The following is a 24,016-nucleotide window of genomic DNA, read 5'->3' on the forward strand; positions in this document are numbered from 1 at the left end:
ATTTAACATTTTTTTCGCATTTCATTGCAGGCCGCGTCGCAAACTACACATATCCATAGAAGCACTTTTTATGATCGATTTCCCTACACTGAAACATAAATTATCCTTTTTCCTCGATCGCATGAATCAACGTGTCACCTTGGATGTAACGGCCAACGGTGCCACTGTGTCGAAACACTTCGAATTGCCCAATACGAATGAGACCAGCACAATACGCTCGCTAGCATTGCATTTCCATAAGAATCGCATTGCAATGTTGGTGGATTGCAAGGAGAGTTCGACGCATGAATTAGATGTCAGTTTGACCGAGCTCTATGCACAAATGGATACCGATCCGGTTATAAAACTGGTGAGTGAGGGTTTAGTTTTATATTTAAGAGTGTGAGAGAGAGAGAGGGAGAGCGAGGTGTTGAGGAATGAGGCTTGAGGAATACAGCAAATTTAAATTTATTTATCATTTTCTACTTGACAGTTCAGGGAACGCAAATATCCACTGTACTTTGACGGGCAACTCGAGCCGGCGCTGCAACGCACCAATTGCCAAAAGGGCGTGCATAAGCGCAACAAAGTGCACATGATGCGTACGCAGGTGGCGGGTAGGTGTAACACATTTCAATTGTCATTTATTTACATGTGTATTTTATTTGGTTTGCCTGCAATGCGCATGCGTCTGCCACTTACTTTGGGGGCAATTTTTTATTGTACTGATTTGCATTAGTTCATCGATCACTTTCCTTTATGATTTGTATGCCACACAGAGAAGAACAAGAAACGCGATGTACGCAATTGGTTCAGCAACGACTCGAACGATAAACATCACGAGGAGGAGCGCATTCCGGTTGAGGTTGAGCAACGCGGTGACATACCCATCATGCATGGCGATTGTGAAGGTATGTATATATGGTATATTACTTACGAGTTTGAACTAATATACATATGTTTTGAAATGTATGTACATATGTGTAGAGCCTGAACTGATAGGCAACCTTCCAATACTTTCTGTATGTCCAATTTCAAACTAATTCAGATCTATGCAAGTCCTCATTTGTGTGCAATAAAGTTTTTGTAGTAACAACTGAAAATCCCAGTAGGAATTTGAACTCAACAGCCAACCGATAATACTTAAATCAGCTGTGAAAGTGTAAGCTATATTTTAGAGAAGTTGTTATTGTGACACAATACACCATCAGTTGATTACTTAAGTTCATATACATACATATAAACATAGGCCATTTCCGAGTAGGATCTTCATATCCGCATAAAACAGCCTCATCATATTCCGATTGTGTCATTCGTTTCAGAAATATGAGCATTCGGACTAGCCTTGAAATTATATCATTAAAAGGGGGCGGTCTCTTATCCGAGTATCTTCTACGTGGCGGATCGCAAACCACGCGCACTAGCATGGGGAGAGGACGTTTCGGCCTCTCACTTTAGCTCGCCTTCAAACGGATTTCTTTTGGCTACTCAGAGGATACTTGGTTTAAGATCGGAAGTCGTGAGGTGTTTGAGCCATTTGTAAAAGAATCGTTTCTAGCCACTCTCAAGTGAATGGCGCTCACAGAACTTTCTCACTTGCATGAACTTCTATACATGACTCCATCCTCCCTTGAAATTATATAGAGTTGTTTAATTTCTATTCCTGCTCAGCTGGAAGTCTAAATGTAATTGTGTGTGTTAATTTTAATACCACAATTGTGGGGCAAACAGTAATAAAGCGAAAAAGTGAGATGCTTCTACCACATTATCTTCCAAGCAGTTACTGCTTTATCGCACAGACACTAATGGAACAACAACCAGCTATAATTCAGAAAAGAAGGCAGTTCTTTCTGGAAAAACTCGTTGGTTCTTTTATAATATATGTTGAACCAGAATGATCTTACGCCCGCGCAAGTACCGATAGATGTTCAGGAGAAAAGTGAAACAATGTAAGGAATCAATACACATTGAATCCAGAACCTTATAGTATGATGTGTTCTTTTCGCAAGCTTCATCGAGAAGTCTTTCAATTTCTACCGCGTCGACTATACATGTAGTTCTCAAAGCCCACAACAGCTGGAGAAGCTTCTATAACCGATGGTATTAAGTGATTGAAGTGAGTTATTCTTCATTAACTTAATATGTAAGTAAGATCAGCTTTGAAAATTAAACAAGTAATCAGAAGTTATGGGTCTAAGATTCACTGTTCCTCGAAATACCCAGTGAATTAATGTATTAATTTTCTCTAGGAACTAATAACATTAAAATGTACAGAAGTGTTTAGTTTACCCATTGTCTACGAATAATTTAGTTTAAATGAGTACAGTTTTGTTCTAGAACTTGTGGCCATTTTGAAGGAAAATTTATAATACCACTCTCATAGAACTCTTTGTCCTTATTGGAAAAAATCTCAGACAGTTGATTTTATAAAAATTATTTTCCTACAGATGTTCCAATAGTTGACATTACATGTACCGAACTAAGAGTTTGAGCATAGTTTTTAGAAGATAATTCACAGCAAATCCCACCATATTCATAATAATATTTTCATGACAGTCAATTCTGCCACTGTTTGCGCCGCTTCACTGCCTTTCGGTCAAGACCGGTTTTGCTTGACATTTTGGTAACTAACCCACTTTTCTTCAGCAGTAACCAAACACTTCAGAAATGGATCGAAATTTTTGCAATTCAGAAAAGACTGAAGACTTGCGAAACAGTTATACTTACATACTAAACCCTTAACTCCGTCTTCTGTAGCTTTGGAAAGCACTGCGGGACCGGCGCTAAGCATTATATCGCAGGGCCAGCTTAGCCTATTGGCTCACGTCATTAGTCCGCTATACGCGCCTTTAGCTTCACTGCTTCTTTGTTTTCGGCTCTTTTCAGCTCTTGCAGTATCAGAGCTGCCATACTCTCCATACTCTCCATGGTATACCATTTCTTCTTTACGCTCTACCATTGTCAGCTTCCTATCTATAATTTTACTTTTATCATAGATCCGCTTCAGTTCTCGAGCCATTATGTCTAATGGCTTCTTACTCTGTAAGATAATAATTGTATTGTTATTTTTCATTTAATAAATAAATAAATATGTCTAACGGCATTATCACAGATATAATGCTACCCGCTTCACGAGACACGATATTTTCGACAATGACTTTCCAAACCATAACGCATTTTTGACTTATTATATTTTATATATCGCGAGATAGAGATTACAAAGGAGAAATATTAGTAAAATAGTGGAATGGTTTGAAGAGAACTATAGTTTAAAATTTTACTGAATTAAAGATGACTCCAGTGTTTGTGATTTAAGAACATCAAAGCCTTGAAGTAGAGACACTAATCTTTTGGACCCATCAAATTAATTCAGATATGCTTTTTAGTAAAACAAGGGTTAATTTGCAATTTATATTAGAACTACTCGATCTGCTCCACAGTTGCGAGTGGGTGCGAGTGGAACAGCAACTACAAGTATTGCCACAATTGTAGATAGATATGTCTAACGCACAAATCTACATATATCCAATGTCGTATCGCTTGCAATCCAAGCTCTGCAACAAAACTATTGTCATACGCTCAGTGTCACTGTCACTGTCATTGTCACAATCAGGGCTTTGCACTGTGGCAGTCAATTGCAACACGCAGCTGGTGCTAGTATGCGCGAGTTTAACAACCATAATACCATAAAACTACAACGTACACCCAATTGGCTATTGTTAAAGCGCGCCTCTAAGCTAAGCTTTGGTGTGGATTACATTAAGCTGAATTTAGAGCGTTTTTGCAATTTGAGAAGTGCTGTAGAAGAAATGCGGATTGAATTGTGCGCGTACTACTTGGCAATATGAGCTCGAGTGTATTTGAAATTCAGAAAAATAAAGCTCCAGGGGCCACTTAAGTCACCAGCATCAACAGCAATTCAAAAGTCAAGCACATATAGACGCATATAGCAACAAATATAAATGCCAGCGAGGCGACTTCCCACGCTTTGCTGAAATTATACGCAAAATATATACTTAAATGAGTAGGTATATGCTTGCAGGAGGTTATATTGTGTTGTTGCTGCCTGGTTGGGCGTGTGCGCAACTGCGTTATAATTCCGCGCTGCGGCACGCTTTATATGTACAGACAATTGGCTATATGTATGTAGCAGCTTCATGATTTAGTGTTTATTTGTGTTACTCACGTTTTTGGCCAATTTTATTTGTTTTTATACCCTCAACAGGGTATATTTAGCCATATTCAAAAATTATCAGTTTGGCGAACCGACTCGATTTATCCATGTCTCTCTGTCCGGCTGTTTATAAGACCCACCAAGATCGTATGATATCACACTGATAGGCTTTTTTCCTGTGGAAATATGTAAAGTCTAAAGTCTATGCGAACAATCCCTTGAAAAACATCACGCAGGTCCAGGTACCAGTCGAAATGTTCGAACGAGCCATCGAAAAATTGAACTCAATGGATGGAGTACCTGAGACGTGGCCGCGGCCAACATTTGGAATAGATAACCTTTAAAAAATAAATGCCAAAGGATGTTATTTGGAATGATAATAAATATTATTCATTAAATTTGAAGTTTCTGTGTTTTTGCTTTAAGTAGGAAACCTCGAAATGGATCACTCTTTAGCTGCCATAAAAACTGGCCAACCAAAATTGAGTTCTTATATGGAAAACCTTTTTATTTAGCAAGTTATCTTCACAAAATTTGGTATAGGTTCTTGCCCATAGCAAGGCTGTAATCTACGAACAAATTGTTGAGTTCGGATCACGATAATACAGGGTTTCTCCGAAAAGTAATAGAACTGATTTCCTTTCACAGTGATTGTACTTCGGAGGGTCCGCATCCCGACTGGATCGGGTAGAGGGCGATTAAATTCTGTCCGAAACTGTGTGAAGTGTGCCAAGAAATTGTGAACTTGTGTGATAGGGACCCCCATTTTTTTAATAACATAATCACAATTGACGAGTCATAGATCTTTGAGTATTATCCTGAGGCAATCTTTCAAGTGGCACACGCCGGCGTCTTCTCGCCCAAAAAAGTTAACAATGAGCAAATCCAAAGTGAAAACGATGCTCATTGTCTTTTTTGACATCAAAGGCATCATCCACCATGAATTTGTTCCTTGGGACAAACCGTCAACGCCAAGTTTTACGTCTAAGTCCTCAAGAGACTCAAACAAAGGGTTAATCGTTTCTGACAAGACATCGCAGCTAATGGGAACGCCCCGGCTTACACAGCCGTTCTTGTGAACAGCTACCTAACCAAGGCCGGCATACTAACGTTTCCGCATCCTACAGCCCAGATGTGGTCCTCGGATTTTTTGTTGTTTCCTTGCCTGAAAAGGGCAATGAAAGGCAAGCATTTTGAGACGACAGAGAGGATCCAATGCACCTCGGCTCTCAAGGTTATTCCGGAGAATGAGTTCCGTGACGCCTTCAATGCTAGGAAATCGCGCTCGCAGCGCCGCATCGATGCAGAAAGAGCTTATTTTGAAAGTTTTTACAGAATTGGTTCAATACATTTATTTTAATTCGGCTCAGTCCTTTTAGTATCCCCACAAACCCTGTATATAGCTGACATACAAACCCATCGATCAAAATCAAAATAAATATCTTTTTATAGTATACCTTTTATACTATAAGATACACACCTGTGAAGGGTATTACAGCTTCGGTGTAGACGAAGTTAATGTTTTTACTTGTTTTTACTACCTCTTTGTTTAATTTTATTTCATTATTTTGTGTCTTATTGTACTTTTTTGCACATTTACGGCATAAACGCATCTTCTTATTGTTGTTTATTCATTAATGTTTTTTTAATCTTTTATCCTCACCTTTGTTGTTGCTCATTTATAAGTACATACACATATATAAGACATACAAACATCATTTTTTGTTTTTTTTTTTTTGTTAATTTATGTTGTTTATATATTTTTTGCGCATACAGACGCCCTCGCAAAATCATTGAGCGACCTAATGGAATTGGTGAAACTTTTACGCGAAGATATCGCCAACCAACGTCAAGAGATCGCCTACCTACGCCGCTTGCTCGAGAACTGCGCCGGCTGCAAGGAGCCGAGCAGCAGCAGCCTGCGTTTGGAACCAACATGTCGCAACGCCAATCCCTGCTATCCAGGTGAGTTTATATTTGCAGTGCAGTAAATATACACCATTTCTATAGCCATACATTTGAAGTTCGTGTAGAATGGCGAAAATTTACGATTTTGTCACCACTTGCAGGTGTTGAGTGCCGCGAAACGGCTAGTGGTCTGAGGTGTGGCCGCTGTCCGATGGGTCACGTGGGCGATGGCAAGATTTGCAAGCCGGGCGTCACTTGCGCTGATCGTCCTTGTTTCATGTAAGTAAAATTTTTTATTTGAATACGAGTTTATAAGCTGTTTAAGAAGTCTTAGGGAAGGCTTGAAGTTACTCATTACTGTGTGTTCGATTTGCTATAAAAAAAAAAAATATCTAACAATTCTTACAGCAAAAATATTTCCTATACGTTTTTAATTAAACAATTTTTTTCTATTAGCGAATGTTTTTAAACTTATCACTTTATCTTGCGAAAGTATAAAATGTTCGGTGACACCGGAACTTAGCCCTTCCTTACTTGTTATTTCATAAAGTACCGTCTACTTAGGCTTTATATTCTTTCCTTTATTGGCATCCAAGACATTTGCACGGATGTCTGATAACACACGCCAACACTCAATTTGCTTCAATTCTGTAATCAGTTTGTATCAGTCAACTCTCGAAGATTCTACTGCGTTACTATAAATATGTATAGTCTGGCGTTGTCCTGATGGCACACAATTCCTCTCCTGTTGGCCACAGCTGGCCGCTTTTGGGAAATTTCTGTCTTCACGAGATTATTCGCTGTCCGTTCCACTAAACACATGAAAAAACCTTCCTGACTGTAAATTTTGGACTGACTACCATTTGCATCCACTCGCCGCTATCCGGCCTCCACCTTCACATGACTTTGTTATATTGTCCCAGATTTCATCAGCACTTCTAGAATGATATTTAGTCCGTGAGGGTTGTTTGAGTTAACTCATCGAGCTTCGTTTTGTTTTGCCAGCCTTACTTACTCACTGTCTGGTGGCGACATACGCAAGCAGGAAGGGGCTGACAGATCGATAAGACTGCAGAAAATGTCTAAATCAAGGCACCATGGAAACTTGTGCACGTCCCGCATTGGGACTACCCTGGAAGCATCTGGAATCCCCACGATATGATACACTGAAGGAGGTATCGATAGTGAAACCGCAGAGTATGTTAAAATTCGTGACAAGCGCGGGCATCGATGACTACTCCTCTCTGGTATCGCAAAGGACCAAACTGGTCTATGCATGTCCTATGCTTGGCCTATTGGCCAACCAGATTAACCTAACCTAAGCTAACCTATTTAAATTATTTCAAACGGATCTTTGTGCTGAGTTGAGCTCCTGGTAAGCGAAACAGTGCTTACATGGTGATCTTACTCGACGATTTCTACTACAGAGAGTGATGCATCTTTTACAGATGTTGCAAGATTATAGGTACAGAAACAAAGAAACTAAAGTTACACATGATGATAGCATCCAGGACATAAACACTATTCCACTGTTCATATTTTTAGTCGCTTTACGTGTCGTCTTTACCGAAGAAGTACTGTTATATATTTGTATTATTTTCTCTCTGCTGGTCTTCACATTTCACGGAAGTTTTAACAATACTGAGTACAAGCACTAACAAAATTATCTAAGAAGTTTTCTTAGTGCAAATTCTTATCTTTCTAACACCACATAGCGCAACCCTATCGAAATTATATAACGCCAAATATAGATTACTTAAGCCATCATCGGAAAAACAATGGATTTCTTTTTACCAAGCTTTTTCTGTGTGTCTCTTGGCTATATACCACTCTACACTTGGATCTTTAAAGCATCGCATGCCAGGCGCAAATGGCCGACGGAACTCACACCGCTTCACATAGTAACCGTTCAATAAGCCAAAAACACACTGCCTCAAATGACAGCAGAAGGGTTTGGCAGAGGTACGGTAATCTCATTGCAACCTATGAAGGACTTAAGTAGCGAAATACCATTGGTTCTTCTCACAAGGGACAGCATTACCAAAAGAGTAAACTTCATTAAGAAGTTCAAGGTTACCCTTAGCAGCAAAGCTGAATATAATGATTCTGCTCATGAGCTACTGCTTATGGATAGTTTAAATAAGTGTTACATCTACGGCTAGAAAACGTCGTAGTGAATTGGTTCAGGAATCGGAGGACCACGCACCAAACTCTTTATACCTACAGGAGGTTTTGAGAGCTTATTCCAAGCAGATGTCTTTGCTATAAGTCGGTGCAGAGAGATAAACCTCCAACGCAACGAACATATAATCATAATCAGCGACAGTAAACGGCATTTATAGCGATCTCTGTGTACGAGATCAAAACGCTACGCTATACTAGAGTGTACGGAACGCCTGTAAAGTCTATCAGATCGTAACCTAATCACATAAGGTGCACTTTTATATGTTCCGCAGCATTAACTAACCATGTTTCCGAATAGGGATCACATCGCCTCATTAGTACCTAGTAGTATATTGGAACTTATCAACCTCATTTATCTAACTATCCATTTATCTAAGGGTCTCTTGAATTAATTTGACGCTGCTTGATCCTTAGACCGGTGAATTATTATTTTTAACCATTGAAGCCAAAAAAAAGTAAACGTGTATTAATGGCGAGAACAAAAAAAGTAGTACTAAGTAGAAATTTTGAAAATGCGTTCTTCATTCATAATATTCTACAATAACATACACAAAAATCTAACGTTCTAAATATTTGACAATTTCTAATTATTTCTGCTCTACAAAATAACCTTTTCCACATACTTGTATGTACGTGAATAAAATAATTTGAATTATGAGTGCAACCCACGAACAGCACTGTCTATAAATTCAATAAAAACCAACACTTCGTGGGCATTTTATTAAATATCTTGCATTTATTTGCAATAACTTTAAAGTGAGTGTGCGGTCTGCACCGCACAACATACACGCCGATCTGCCATAACTTAAGGCAACTAAACTAAAAGAGCAACAACAAAGCGCATAAATGAATAAGGTGACATTAAGTGCATACTATTGTGTCAAATTTGAAAGAAAACAAAACGCATTGAAATCCAAAACCAAAATTATGGGCGCATGCGCTACAAACAGGGAGTATGTACACATGTATGTGTGCCTATAAAAAACGCATAAAAACGGAATGTGGTACATGTGTAGCACCTACAAGAAGGGCAACCTGTTGCAATGAGCGAACGCTGTGCGGCTACAGTGCTGAAGAGACGTTGACTTTTTTCCGATTCTGTTTAGATTTTTTCCAATTAAAAGAAAATTTTTTTTTTGATTCTTTTCCAATCTTTTTTTTTTAGATTTTTTTCCGATTTTTTTTTCCAATTTTTTTTCCAATTTTTTTTTTCCAATTTTTTTCCTTTTTTTTTATTATTTAAAGTTTTTTTTACACTCATCTGTTTTTTTTTTTTTTTTTTTTTTTTTTTTTTTTTTTTTTGTTTTTTTTTTTTTTTTTTTAATTTGGAGCTGTTTAGTGGCAGTTTAGGTCGCTTTAGTGTTCCTCACTTCAACCTTTGTTGTTATTGTTATGGTTGACGGTAATGTCACATAAATTTCGTGTAAATTACAATTGCAAAGAAGAAAGATTCTTGCGACAAAATAATAACGCGGGTGAGGTAACCGATATGCCAAACACAGACAGATACTCGTATTAGTACTAGAAAATACCTACTTGTACTTATCTAAATGTGTATGGGTGTCATCTAAATGAAATGAAATTGAATGGGCAACTTTAGATGACAACGATTTTGGTGGCTGCGCCCTGTTTGAACTTTATTACAGTCGCTGCCTGCAGCAGCTCGTGCATCTGTAGCATGCAGCAAGTCGTTGTAAAGGTATTCATACGCTAATTTGCATAATATACAAATTATTACCCACACACACACACATAGAAGACTACATATCGCTATGCGCATTGAACTGTTGTGGCAACATTGTCGTTAATGTCAACTTTTATTATCAATGAAATGTGACTCGGCCACTCGGAAGGGAGTCGCGTGAGCGCGTGTGGCGCAAGCGCAACAGCAACGCATAGCAACAATACCATGGCATACAAAAACAAAAGTCAAATAAATTATATAGATGACAGCGCATTTCATTTAATGCTCATAGGAAATAATTTTAAATGCATGTAAACCCTTTTTTGTTGTACAACAGCCAAAAAACAAAATATATATATATATACAATGTGGAACATGCTACATTCTTCGGCTCTCTGCTACGTTGTTGTGCCATATTAAAGGCGCCTTATCAACACTAAGTAGCTGCCTTTTGAACACATAAAAGGGTATTCTTACCGCAGCGCGCTTCACTATACCATATGTATGTATATATGTGCGTCCCGTCGTATGGCACTGTTGCGCGTCCTCGCTTTTCTCTTTTATTTTGTATTTGCTTGCCATTTATCTGCCCGATTGGCAATAAAAAATACATAAAACGGCACTATAACGATCACCTGTTGAGTCGTTGCTGCCACATTGCCTCATTGAAGCGTCCCTTTCATGTTCCTATTTTGAGTTGAGTCGTTGATAAGTCTGTAGTTAAGTATGTGGTATAAGGAGTGCCAGATAAGTGGGTAACCGGAAATTATTGATAGCTTTTTAAAAAATTAACTATTTAACAGCTAAATTGTTATTGTGCTATGATTGACTTTAAAGCAAGGCGTGAGAATGCAATCAGAGACCTCTTTTTTGAGCAAACAAATGCTTTGATTAAATTTCATATGTGAAAATTGGGCGGTTGGAGTAGGTCAGTGCTTCAGTAGTGATTTTATAAAGGGTATTCAGACCAGCTTTGTCGTTAGTCGTTATTCGGTAGTTTTTTATATATGTACGTTCATTTTGTTTTTCTAAAATTAACAGATAACCGAATTACCGAATAACGAAGTACCAGATTAGCAAGCTTTATAATTTTTCGGTAACTTGATAACATCAAGCTGTTGTTGTAAAAAGTTCATCTGATTCAATGCGAAAAAAGCATTTGCTGCTCACTAAAGTTTTGAAAAATACGGTCGGACGATTGGAATTTAAGTACGCTGGGGCCAATCCCTAAAAAAGGAGGCCCTACAATCTGCGCCAATTACCGTGGAATAAGCCTCCTAAACATCGTATCCAAAAGCTCCGTCAGGATTGGGAAGGACCTCTCCGAGCCGTTCGATATCAAACCAGGTTTCAGATAAGGCGACTCTCTTTCGTGCAACTTCTTCAATTTATTCTTAGAAAAAATAATTCGAGCTGCAGTACTAAATAGAGAAGGTACCATCTATACTATAAGATGTCTATAAGAGTATACAATTGCTGGTAAACTTCGATGGTATTGATATCATTGGCCTCAATGACAGTGTTGCTTTCTCCAGAATGGATACGGAAGCGAAGCAAATGGGAATGGTAGAGAACGAAGGAGAGACGAAATATATCCTGTCATCAAACAAACAGCCGCCGCATTGGGAACTTGGGTATCACGTCACTGCTGACAGCCATAATTTCGAAGTCGTAGATAAATTCGTCTATGGTGGAACCAGAATTAACACCAACAACGTAGAATAACTCTTGCCAACAGGTGCTACTTCGGGCTAGGTAGTCATTTGAGTAGTAGGTCCTCTCTTGACGAGGATACAAATTTTTTTGTTTCTTTAATAGTCGGCTAGTAGCGATTGGGTTATGCTATTAGGCATTAAAAATAAATATTTCTTATTGAAAAAAACTTTTCGGATGATTTTGTGATTGCTTCACTCAGTATTATTTCAGCACAAGCCGAAGCGTTCTTTTTGGGTACCAGCAAAGAGAAAAAAATATTTATATTTTCCTTCGATAAAGGAGGCTGTAAATGTGAATAGCGTTTGTGGTCATTATACTGTAGCCACTGAATTATGCACAATTTTGAAATCGTCGGTTCCGTTCCATTAATTTTGATTTTATGTCAACAATGTACCATGCTCTGGAAGGCCATTTGCCAAAAAATAAATATTAAATACGGGAAATCCTCGAGTGCGATCGCCATATAAACATTGTTTCGATTGCCTAGAAGATCAGCATAGCACAAAAACCGTTGACAATCATTTAAATAATGCTGAATATAAAAAGAAACATAATGTAAGGACGTATGGCAATATGAGGTAACGCATTCATATGCGAAGAGCTGCTGAATCGCAATGAACTCGATCTTTCTCTAAAGCGGATGACTAATGGGAATGAAAAATGGGTCACCTCTGACAACGTCAAGCGAAAGCGGTTGTGGTCGGCCAGCCTTGACGGTCTGAAAGGTTTTGCTATATATAATATTTTTTGGGATTGGGTGGATTAGCAGGTAATCATCTATTATGAGCTGCTTCCCTACCACCAAATTCTTAACTGGGACCTATATTGCCAACAAATCAACCATCTGTAGTAAGCAATTGCTCAGAAGTGATCTGATTTGGCTAATAGGAGAAAATTGTGTTCCATCAGTACTACTCTAGGCTACATACATTGAAAGTGACAATCCAGAACCTTTTGGAACATTATTGTGAGATTCTTAAGCATTTACCTTATAATCGAGACCTGACGCTAAGTGAATGTCTAAGGCGAAAAGTTTTGCTGGTGAAAAATTCGCCTCAAGAGAACCTTATGAAAATCGACTGACGCCTTTTTTAGCAATAGAGATGAGGATTTCTATGAGAGTGGTATTATGAAATTACTCTCAGAAAAACAACAAGTTATTGAATAAAATAAATCGGATCTTTATAAGTATGCTATTTTGACTAGTGGTCCTGTACATTTGTTGATTCATCATCCTTTAAAATCATGATTATTTATCATTTTGTGGTCTTATTGATCCGTAATAGTCTATAAGCATTATCGTTTATGGCCCTCTAACATGCTCAGTGGATATAATAGATGCTTCGTATTCATATCTGTAATGGCGACTACTCATCGTAGGTCGAGTAACCATTTTCTACATATCTCATTCGCTTCAATAGTCTAAAGTAGCCACAACTTGATCAATATTTTGACATTCCACTCATATCCATCACACTTAGCTAAAAACAGTTTTAGTATAATTCAAAGGGTAGCTAAGGGTTCTTATATGAATATATGTACATACTTATAATCAGCTTTACAAACCTTCTTAAAGCTGTCAGGGCTGTCACTCAAACTCGAGAAACAGAGTGATCACAACAACTGCGCCTCGGATAAAGCATTCCTTGACAGCACTAATACAGCGCATATACCTGAATGTACCTATATATGAGTGAATCTGTACTCCCATGTAAGTAAGCTTAGGCTTGAATGATAAGCTTTTCAAAATAACCGCCGCAATTAGCAAAAGCGTTAAGTATGTACATATTTAAATGGCATACAAATTATGTGGGCGAATTGCCAAAGATGGTGAATCATGTGTAAATATGACAGGGCTTGGGCAAAAATTAATATACCAACATGCCCGAATGCCAGTATTCATATGTGTACTTGTATGCTTGAAGTCTATTTTTACTTAGTTTGCGCTTAATTGAGTCTTAAGAGCCTACAGCTTCATAACTGACTACGATCCCATCATCTATCATCCTCTGTAAATGTTGCTGCGAAGGTTTACTCATACCGCTGACGGCTTACTTTCATATTATTATAGCTATTTGTATGTATGTATTAATATTTACTATTAAGGCAAATACAAATACACACTAATTACTGGCAGCTTACCAAGCAAATAAAGTTATACATAGATCAAGTTATTATACTACCTGACGGGACACACCCCAAGAAATGCGGTGGAGACCCTTCGCTTTATCTAGATACTAGTGTAAGCGTTGGAAGGTGGATTACTGCTGGGGAATCCACCAGCAATGTCAGCGCATACATATGTCAATGTCAAATTTCTCTCGTTTTTGCGACGTGAAGCATTACAGTTGTATACTTATAATACATTTTTGTTGTTTTGAATCTTCTTTTCAATTTTTATACCCTAAACAGTAGAGCGGGCTAAAAATCGCTGGCTCAAAACAAGTTTTAGACCCATATTCTCTTAGACATAGTTGTTCAGAATGATCCGTAGATCATTTCTCGCATACACGGCTTTAGAGAAAACAACTAAGTAAGGGCTAATTTTGAGTGCAACCGAATACTTTATACTCTTGCAACTAGCAATAATCAAAGCCAGGGAAATACCTTAAGATGCAAAACATGAACTGGAGGATATTCGACAAAAGGTTTGTTAGGAAAACGAATATCTTTATGCATACAAGATTTTTAAAGAAATTAATAATATCTATTCTCAAAGAAGGCGGTGTGCGCCGGGGCATTGTCGTGGTGCAATTTCCAATCGGCTGCGATGTCTTGTCGGACCTTGCACGTGTTCAAGTGCTCCGTTGCAATGTTATGAACCACAGATCTTGATAAATTCAATATCTGGACAATTAATGAGTTCAAAACTCTGCGCACTCGAGTCACATTGTCGGTGTTTGTCGAAGTCGCACATTTCCCAGCACGGTCTTCATCATCGACCTCTTCCCGGCTTTCCAAAAAGGCTTGGTGCCATCGAAACACACCACTTCTTGCTAAAGCAACATCTGGATAAGTCTGCTTGATCATACCAAACGTCTCTGTCGCAAATTTACCGAGTTTCACACAGAATTTAATAGCGTACGTCTGCTCTAACGAACGCTGCATTTTCGGCTTGTACCACTCACAAAAACACGTCGCGCGAAAATGTTTGTCCTGACTCGCCAAGTGTTCGGAGACAACTTACCAGCCGCTCGTTCGTTACGAAGTACTGTCGCGGCGGAAGAAAATCAATCCTAAACTTTTTCATTTGACGTGTTTCCTTCAACAATTTCGCAGGGATTATTATCCAAGGTATGCTAAAATTTATAAAGGAAATTGTTAAGATTAGACTACTCTGGGATATATGTAGATATATCTGCATGAAATTTGGCATGGAATCTTGTTCAAGGCAGCGGTGCAATCTCCGAACATTTTATTCAGATCGGAACGGTATTAGCTTAACAAAATCCAGCTTTTGTTCGAAATTTTTTATTTCTGAAGGGTATTATATGTATCGGAACAACCGAAGTTAATGTATTTTTCTTTTTTAATTTTTTCATCACATTTCTACTTTTTTACCATATGAAAACAATATTTCTTCATACTCCCCTACTTTCTTATTTGTTGCTGGATTTTCTTGTGAATTGCTAATGGGTTAATGTCTGTTAGCAATGCGATCGGGAATGCGAATGCGAATGGGAACAAAGCGAATGCGTAGGCGAACTTGACTCAAAACAAATCAACGCTCACGAACACGCAAGCAAATCCAGAAAAAATACATAAGTTGTTTACATTCGAACATACGAACTCACTTACATATGCCTGTACATATGTTTTTCACTACCAATGACTTACATTTGAGAGCGCGAACATTCAACCAAAAAAGTTATTATATTCAGCACTTAAAGTTAGAGACTCTCACCTTCTGTTGCTGTTGATCTTAATGCCTGTGTATTTACAAATATACATATCTACATCCAAACGATAGGCTAAAAAGGCAGTTGAGTATGCGCGCGTTGCCTATGCACATAACTTTGTTCTTGTACCGCTGATTTTCCACACTGATAAAAATCTGAGAATTCAACACTATACTTTGATGTAAAAATTTATGCATTTGCATATAAGGGGTGTGACAATATGTAAATTGAGGGCCGGTTAGTTACGCTGCTTTAAAGTTGATAAACTTAGTGGTCGCATTACATATACATGTAGAGCCCTTTTTTTCGTACGGATCACTTGGGCGTAATACCACTGTAGACAATTGATCTTCAGCTTGAAGAAGCAGATGGTTTATTAATTCTGCTGGCAAAATTTTCCCTCGTATATCTCGTTCATTCCAGCGACTGCAGTATACGTCATTGTCAATGTGCAAAGGAACATAAATCTTCCGCAAAACTTTAATTTCGAAAAATTGTAACACCGACTCATCAAATGTTGTCTTCGTCCCTGCCTCTGCACCATATTGCAGGACGGGAAAAATGAATCACTTATTTTGTCTTTATTTGTCAAGAGAAGACTTTACTTCTCAATTGCCTACTTAGTCCGGAGTAGCGCCTGTTGGTCCGAGCTTTCCTGCATTGAATTTCGAGGCTGAAATTGTTCTGGATGTTAATGCTGGTCTCGTGATAGACGAAATTATCTACGACTTCGAAGTTATGACTGTGAATGGTGACTTGGGAGCCAAGTCACGAATGCGACGACTGTTGGTTGGATGACAGACCCTCGATCACTAGCAGACCCATTTGCTTTGCTTCTTTGTCCAACCTGAAGATAGCAGAGCTAGCGGAGAGATCTGTAAAATATCACTTGTAAGATAAGATGGTTTCAGGAATACCTCGTTTAGTAAATCAGTAAGGTCCACGAAATAGTGGTTTCAACATAAATCAATAACCACAAAAGTTGAAAATCTCTTGTCAATGATTATAATGCTGAAATTGCCGCTTGATATCTTATCTTATGTGAAACCTGTGGCACTGTGTTTTTTTATAAAAACCATTCAAAATACTCCCAACTGAAGTTAACACATTTTTCTCACAATTTCTGGAGAATGTCAGAATTCCCCAAAATTTCTCAGCCGATATTTTCCAAATAGTTTTAAGCGATATTGCAACCTGACTCAAAGCGTTGTCATACTGGAAATTTATTTCCTCGTGTTTGGTTGAACATTTTGGACGATTTTTGTCAATATCCCGTTGTATTTTGATGAGTTGTAGCGTTTCTCCTTAATAGTTTCATGAAATAGTACCTTGGCATTTTAGAAGCATTACCTCGACATCATGGAATATTCGGCTATGCCGAAGATTTGGCTGGTTTGCACGGTTTCACATAAGATTTTTTGAATTGAGGGTTATCGTAATATACCAATTTTTCATCACTAGTTACAATTTGCTGCAAAATCGGCTTCAAACATGGATAAATATTGGTATATTTTTTATCAATCACATCCAGTAGAGCATTAAATTTATAAAACTCTAATTCTGTTTTTGCGAATTTATTGGAACATGGAAAGTTGAAGAAGCCCGAGATCAGAGTATAGTAAAGAATAAACCGATATTCAAAAATTTAGTATCATTTAAATTTTCTTCAATAATGAAGTGATCTTGAACCATTCCTGAACAAGTAACCTTTTAGTAAATTCATTAACTAAGTAGTTTTCGAAATCAAAAAACACTCATTGCCACACCCTTTATTTGGATTGATACGAATACGTGTATGAATAAATAAATGTTAAAGCGTGTAGTGATGATCGCTGGTTTATTGCCGCTGTGATAACTGATCATTTGGTAGCTCTTTGAATCGCTCGCGCCTATCAATTCACTCTGCCGCTCACATTCTCCGACTCGTTCGCTCTGCTTTTCACTGCATCTCGGTTATCGTGTTTCTTTATCACTGTCACTTACAACAATGTAATTGTAAATATCAGCGATGACTTGTTGTTGTTGTTGTAACCAAGCCTAACCTAACAATGTTCACTTGCTCCGGCCGTTGATTTAGTATCACCGCAGGGTGATTATCCATACAAAAACTCCTTGGTTGCGTAAACATTTTAATAACCTTTTCTTGTAATTGTAATTTGTCTGTTGGGCAAACAAATCATCGTCATCAGCAGTGTGCCTTTTTCGGCACACTCAACACACATGCATACACGTACTCACGCACACAATAGCAGTTGAAGTGCGCCCTTTGCTGTTTGATTTGGTTGAGTACGCCACTTAAGGCTTAGGACGCTTTGATAAATAGATTTTCAAGGTCCATGAATTACATAACTGCGGCATGAATTGTCTTGTGGTTTGGTGAATAAATAATTGCTGAGTTTATTTGTTTTTGTTCTTTCTTTTACAGTGGCGTTCAGTGCCGTGACACGCTGAACGGGCCCCAATGCGACGCTTGCCCACTTGGCTATGACGGCGACGGACGTTCGTGCACAATACGCTCAGGTCAGTGCAAAGAATGTTTACTTAAATAGTTTAGTTGAAGTATATGTTTTTTTTTTTTTTAAATACAGTTACTACTTAAATTTGTATACGAGTCTAGTAAGAAGAAATATATTATTTTTCAAAATGTGGCTTTAATATTAATATGATAAAAGGTTACAGAAGGATCCCTTGCCGTTCCCGTAATTTTCAATTAAAATTTCATCACACAAGATAAGGTCAATTAACGACAAACTCGATCTAAATCTTACCGTTCCCAACAGTGTTAGGAAATAACAGACCTTAGGCGAATAAAAGTCGGGTTAATTCCGGTAACGTAGCACCGGCCAATGTAGAATGAGTCTTCACGTGACGCCAACCACTTCTTTGCATGCCCAATGAATCGCACTCATCCCGCACCCCTCTCCTTCTAACCCGACTCCGTCGAAATAGTACGTTTTCTGGACCCACCTTCAGATAGCTATAAGTCTCTGCATGTTTCCAACCACCTCTCTGCATGCTGCTGAATCGCCACAAAAACTGACACAACTATTTCTGAAGGCGATGATTATTGGTGAGGGTCACCTACGCCTACGTCCAGTAAAAACAGTGAACCGGCGGAAGCGGTATTCAAGCCAGTATTGAACATCATAAATATTATTTCTATGAGAAGCAGATTTGGCCAAAAGGAGAGGAATTTTCTTTCATGTCGACAACGCCAGGCCGCACACATCGATAGTGACTCATCAGAAGCTCCGGTAGCTTGGTTGGGAGGATCTTATGCATCCACGCGTAAGCAATAATGGGACATCTTGAGACTCCGCATTCATTACTGGATAATATTTGACCAAATACACCACGGCGTGATGGTCGTGAAGAAAAAACATAAGTAGCAACCGTAACTGAGAGTGTATACGAAGACAGAGTTGATTCGGCTCCGTTCGACTCAACTCGAACTGATGTGTGGAGCGACTTGACATTTGACAACGAGATCTTAAGCTGAAATCATACAAAATACAGCTTGTGAAAGAACTGAAGCCGCTCGACCTTACCAAACGACATGGCTTTGCTCTATGAGCTGTTGAAAAGTTCCAAGAAGATCCGACGGTTTCAACCCAAATTTTATTCAGCGATGAGGTCCATTTCTGGCTGAGCGGGTTTGTAAACAAGCAAAATTGGTGCACAAAAAGTAACCTGAAGATATTCTAGAGTAGCCATTTTATTCAGAGAAAACAACGCTTTGGTTTGGTTCGTGGGTCGGTGAAATGATCGGTTCATATTTCATCAAAAATGATGCTGCTGAGAACATAACCGTCAATGGCGACCGTTATCGCGCCATGATAACCTACTATTTGATGCCTGAAATTGAAGCCCGTGAACAAGACGGCGCTACTTGCCACACATCTCATCAATCAATGAATTTATTGAGAGAACACTTCGGTGAGAAGATAATTTCACACTTTTGACCCGTTGATTGGTCACCAAGATCGTTTGATATCACACCGTTGGACTATTTCTTGTGAGGATATGTAAAGTTTAGAGTCTATGCGAACAATTCAGTTTTATTTCAGACCTTGGAGCAAAACATCACGTGTGTCATTCGCCAGTTAACAGTCGAAATTCTCGAACGAGTCACTGAAAATTGGACTCAACGGATTTCCCATCTGTGACGTAGTCGCAGTCAACATTTGAAAGAGATAATCTTCAAAAAATAAATGAAGTTTTTGTGAATCACCCTCTACAATAATAATGGATTTATTTTTACTGCACCCATATTTAACAATGATATTATATACATATATTTTATTACTTTCTAATGTTGGATTTTTATTCCAGCCAACATCTTAGTGCCCTCTCATAATGTTCAGCACTATCAACGCCAATACACCGCACGCAAATACTCCGTTATCAGCTCGTGAAGCGGCCTCTAATCCAACCCGAATTCAGCACGAAGCAACGCAAACGTATGCATCGTATCATGTGTGCCTTAATTTTAGTCAATTGTGTTTAATAATTGCAATATAACTTGCCTTAACATAAAATATTTATATTTTTGTTCAAGTATTATCGAATCCAAAAAGCGAAAAATTATAAATACACAAATATGATTTACACATAATTTTGTTTAATACTTAATTCTGAAAAAGTTCTAACCCATTAATGAAATTGTAATAACTGTAAAGAGAAGTTTGAATAAAGTAGAGTTTAATATTAAAAAACCCTTAGAAAGAATGTATATGTAAGTTTGAAATGAACATTTTACTTTTTCTTCCAGTAACTTTACAATACTATTAAATATCTTTTTATCTGCTAGTACGGCTGCAAAGCAAATAAAGCTGGGTAAGGTGACGTGGAGCAACACTAAAAGCTCCGTAAAGATCGTTAAAGACCTTGCCGAGCTGTTCGATACCAAGCGAAGAACAGTGAAGTTATGGTACAAGTATAAATTAAGTTAGATATTGATATCATCTTCGTCTTCCATATCTTCTGAATGGAAAAGAAAGCGAAGAAAATTAGTTACTACTAGACCGGGGACCGAGTAGGCAATTGAGAAGTAAAGTTACCTATCGATGAAAAAATACCAACTCTATAAGTCAGTCATTATTCCCGTCCTACTATATGGTTCAAAACATGGACGAGTTTTCAAGAAAAACGGTTATGAACTGTACTAGAGTATTCGATGCAGTACCCGCCGCAGGGAAGCAGAGGAAGAGAAAGACCTTCACATCTTTGGAATGATCAGGTTGAGAAGTACCTGGCTACACTTAGAATCTTCAATTGGTGCAAAACAGCAAAAAGGTAGAACGACTGGCACGCTGTTGTAAACTAGACTATAACAGCGGAAGCAGTGTCTATGCCAATAAAGACGAAGAAAGAAATGCTAATTTGGTAAACAGAACACTAAGTTAACAATTTTAATTGATGAAAAGGTGTAAATAAAATTCTGGTACAAGTATAAATTAAACAAATAATCGTAAATTGGAGCTCCTTAAGCTCACTGAGCTGAGCTTACATACTTACATTGCATGTATTTAACCAAATCCCCATTATATTTTGCATAAGTGTGGAAAGCTCTGCTTAGACTGCTTAGAGTCATATAACTATAGAGGAGAATTTTGTTATAACAACTTATAATTGAAAATGTTGCAGAAGTGTTTTGGGGAGTCTACGAAGTTAATAATTTGAATGACACATGCATTCAGTTAAGGTAGTGAAATCGTGAATAACTAGGCGAATGCATGTCGTCCATCGACCTATTAATGGAGACGACATTAAAGGATTAAATTATGTTATCATAAGAGCGATAATGGAGGATCAATTTTGAATGCAAGCCTAAGCTTAATTTTAGTCTTTGTATTGATACCATAGTCTTGAAAGCAAAAGGTATTCTCAGTTTTATTAAGCGTTGGTTTAAAAAATTTAGAAATTCATATGTTACTAAACTTTACTATTTTACCTTATTTTTTATAACTTTAGTTAGAGCTATATTCAAATATGACGCTATTGTATGGAATCCTAGTTACCAAGTCAATTCTGAAAAGTTAGAGTGGTACAATAACGTTAACAACCAGCATCAAGACCAACAATCATAACAGCCCCGAAATCTAACGCAGAATCACTCTTGTCAACAGGTGCTACTTTGGACTGAGTAGATAATTGAAGAGTAAAGACCTATCTCGATGAGCAAAAACCAAACTCTACATGTCTCTCACTATTCCCGTTCTGCTATATGGTACATCATCTGTCGAATTGACTTTAGGAGTGTTCGAGAGAAAGATTTTGCGGAATTGGGAATGGTGAGCACCGCAGTCGATGGATCGATGAGCTATACGAGATATACGACGACATTGACATAGTTCAGCGAATTAAGACTACACTTGGTATCTCCAATTGATGTCAAACAGCAAAAAGGAGGAACGACTGGTGCTCTGTTGTAAACTCGGTTATAGTCGCGTGAGCGGTGTCTACGCCAATGAAGAAGAAGTCTAATTATAGTAAATTAAAAAACTCTTAATTTTTTTACTTCAGCTTCAAATAAAACAATATTATTTAGAACTAATCAATTAATTAATTTATAATTTTATTATTATTGATGACACTATGCACTATCTACGCAACTAATGCAAATTTTAATACATTAGAGTATATAGCTTTTTTTTTGCAATTTTCTATGATTTAAATGATCATCAAATTATCAAATATTGAATTTTTAAATATTTTTTTATGTGTATACGTATACATTTCAATAAATTTAATTATTTTTCATGCGCTTATCCCGACGTATGCATGCGCGTTATTGTCATAAATCGATCTTATGCTATTAAGTATTTACAAGTTCTTAATACGAACACTCAAGATTTAGATTTTAGTTTGCGAAATAATAACAACTGTGAATTACACGTAATATTTGAATATTTAATAATTGTTTCCTAATTTTTGAAACTGTTGTTGTAAATCTGTATGTATTTGACTAAATGTATTCAAAAATAAACTTTTGGTATTGAAATCGTTGCTATTTGCTTACTTTTTAACAGTTAAATTTGAACTGTAAGGTTGAAAGTTTTACACGTTTATGTAACTATTTTAATACAGCAAATTTTGAATAAAACTTCTGCATTATTTCATTATTTTTTTTATAAATTATTATTTTTTTATAAATTATAATTTTTTTTTTGTAATTCAATTTTTTTTTATAAATTCTTATTTTTTATAATTAAAAATTTGTTTATATAATTTATAATTGCTTTATATTTGTGTACACTTAAAATTGCTTAAAAATATACATATTTTTGAAAACAGCGCATATTTTTGGCGAGTTAATTGGGTTTCTTCTTTTTTTTTTTGTTTTTTTGTAAATACTTGAACTGTTTTTACTGCTCTGCTAGTCACAGTCACTTATACATACAAAGTAAATGCTGATACTAAAGAGTAAGTTAGATAGAATTAACTGTTATGTTTGTGCTATTACAATATCATTATTTTTCCATTAAGCTACGGAGTTCAAAAATTCCAACATTTGAGTATACGGGCTACTATAAAACTGGCGCTCTATTTTTGTTTTTTTGTGTTTATTTAAGAATTATTCGACTTTCGTCACTATGTAACAGTGTCCAACAACTAAGCAAACATATAACTGTACTACAAAATTGTGGTTTTCTACTTGCTATATGCTGAGCATTGAAGTATTTAATTATTAAATTTATTAATTTTCTATACTTTCATTAATTACTTTTAATGAAATTGATTAATTAATTTTTCAATATGTTAATTAAATGTAACTAATTTTTAAATTAATTTCTTTTAATTAAACTTTAATTAATGTTAATTAAATGTAATTAATTTTTTAATTTTATTAAATTAATTAATTCATATTTTTTTAAATATTATTTATTTTTAGAAAATAAAATATTACACAAATTTTTTTTAATAATTTTTAGAAAAAAGTTTTGAACTGTCTTTTATTTACAATTTTCATTTATTAAAATAACCAATTTTTTGTAAACATTGTTCTTACCTCGATTTGGCACATGCACATGTATATAAGATGCATTAATTTGTTTATGCAAAAAATCGTATTACTTGTTTTTAATACATATTTATAAATAAATTCGGTATACTTGTACTTTGGAAGCACAAATGTTTAGAATTTGTATTGACACAGGCAAAAAAACTGTTGATTGGCCACGTGGCGTTGACGCCGCTGCTTTGCATATACACGCTGCACGTACGCATGCGCATCCACACAGCGTTGCTTCAACGCGCCTCACATTATCCAACAAATATTCGTTTAACGATGTGTGTCGTGCACGGGTTTCGGCTTTGGTTTTATACGGGGAGGGGTAGGCAAGGTTCGTCTTCATTCTTTCGTTTCATGCCCATTCGCACCAAGTTCGAGGAGCTCATGGGGTTCAGCGTTCAACTAAAATATTTTTTTTTCATTAAAATAATAAATTTTATTAAAATAATTTAAATTTT

General features: G+C 37.0%; 2 protein-coding genes across 5 annotated transcripts in view; one reads left to right on the forward strand and one right to left on the reverse strand.

Moving 5' to 3' along the window:
- LOC108965665 overlaps positions 1-20,084 on the forward strand; it is a 34,098-nt gene extending 14,014 nt beyond the window's left edge. For all 3 annotated transcript variants that reach the window (XM_018928218.1, XM_018928220.1, XM_018928219.1), the window contains exons 4-10: positions 31-349; positions 473-596; positions 759-890; positions 5,930-6,118; positions 6,223-6,340; positions 17,970-18,064; positions 19,877-20,084. In XM_018928218.1, coding sequence (XP_018783763.1) covers positions 31-349; positions 473-596; positions 759-890; positions 5,930-6,118; positions 6,223-6,340; positions 17,970-18,064; positions 19,877-19,959 — 1,060 coding nt within the window. In that variant the 3' untranslated portion in view covers positions 19,960-20,084. The remainder of the gene's footprint in view (positions 1-30; positions 350-472; positions 597-758; positions 891-5,929; positions 6,119-6,222; positions 6,341-17,969; positions 18,065-19,876) is intronic.
- A 3,812-nt stretch (positions 20,085-23,896) lies between these two features.
- The window catches only part of LOC108965688 (excitatory amino acid transporter 1), a 39,269-nt gene continuing 39,149 nt past the window's right edge, over positions 23,897-24,016 (reverse strand). For both annotated transcript variants that reach the window (XM_018928266.1, XM_018928267.1), the window contains exon 11: positions 23,897-23,960. In XM_018928266.1, coding sequence (XP_018783811.1) covers positions 23,898-23,960 — 63 coding nt within the window. In that variant the 3' untranslated portion in view covers position 23,897. The remainder of the gene's footprint in view (positions 23,961-24,016) is intronic.

Source organism: Bactrocera latifrons, unplaced genomic scaffold, assembly GCF_001853355.1.
Source record: "Bactrocera latifrons isolate USDA-ARS-PBARC rearing strain unplaced genomic scaffold, ASM185335v1 scaffold_145, whole genome shotgun sequence".
NCBI lineage: Eukaryota > Metazoa > Arthropoda > Insecta > Diptera > Tephritidae > Bactrocera > Bactrocera latifrons.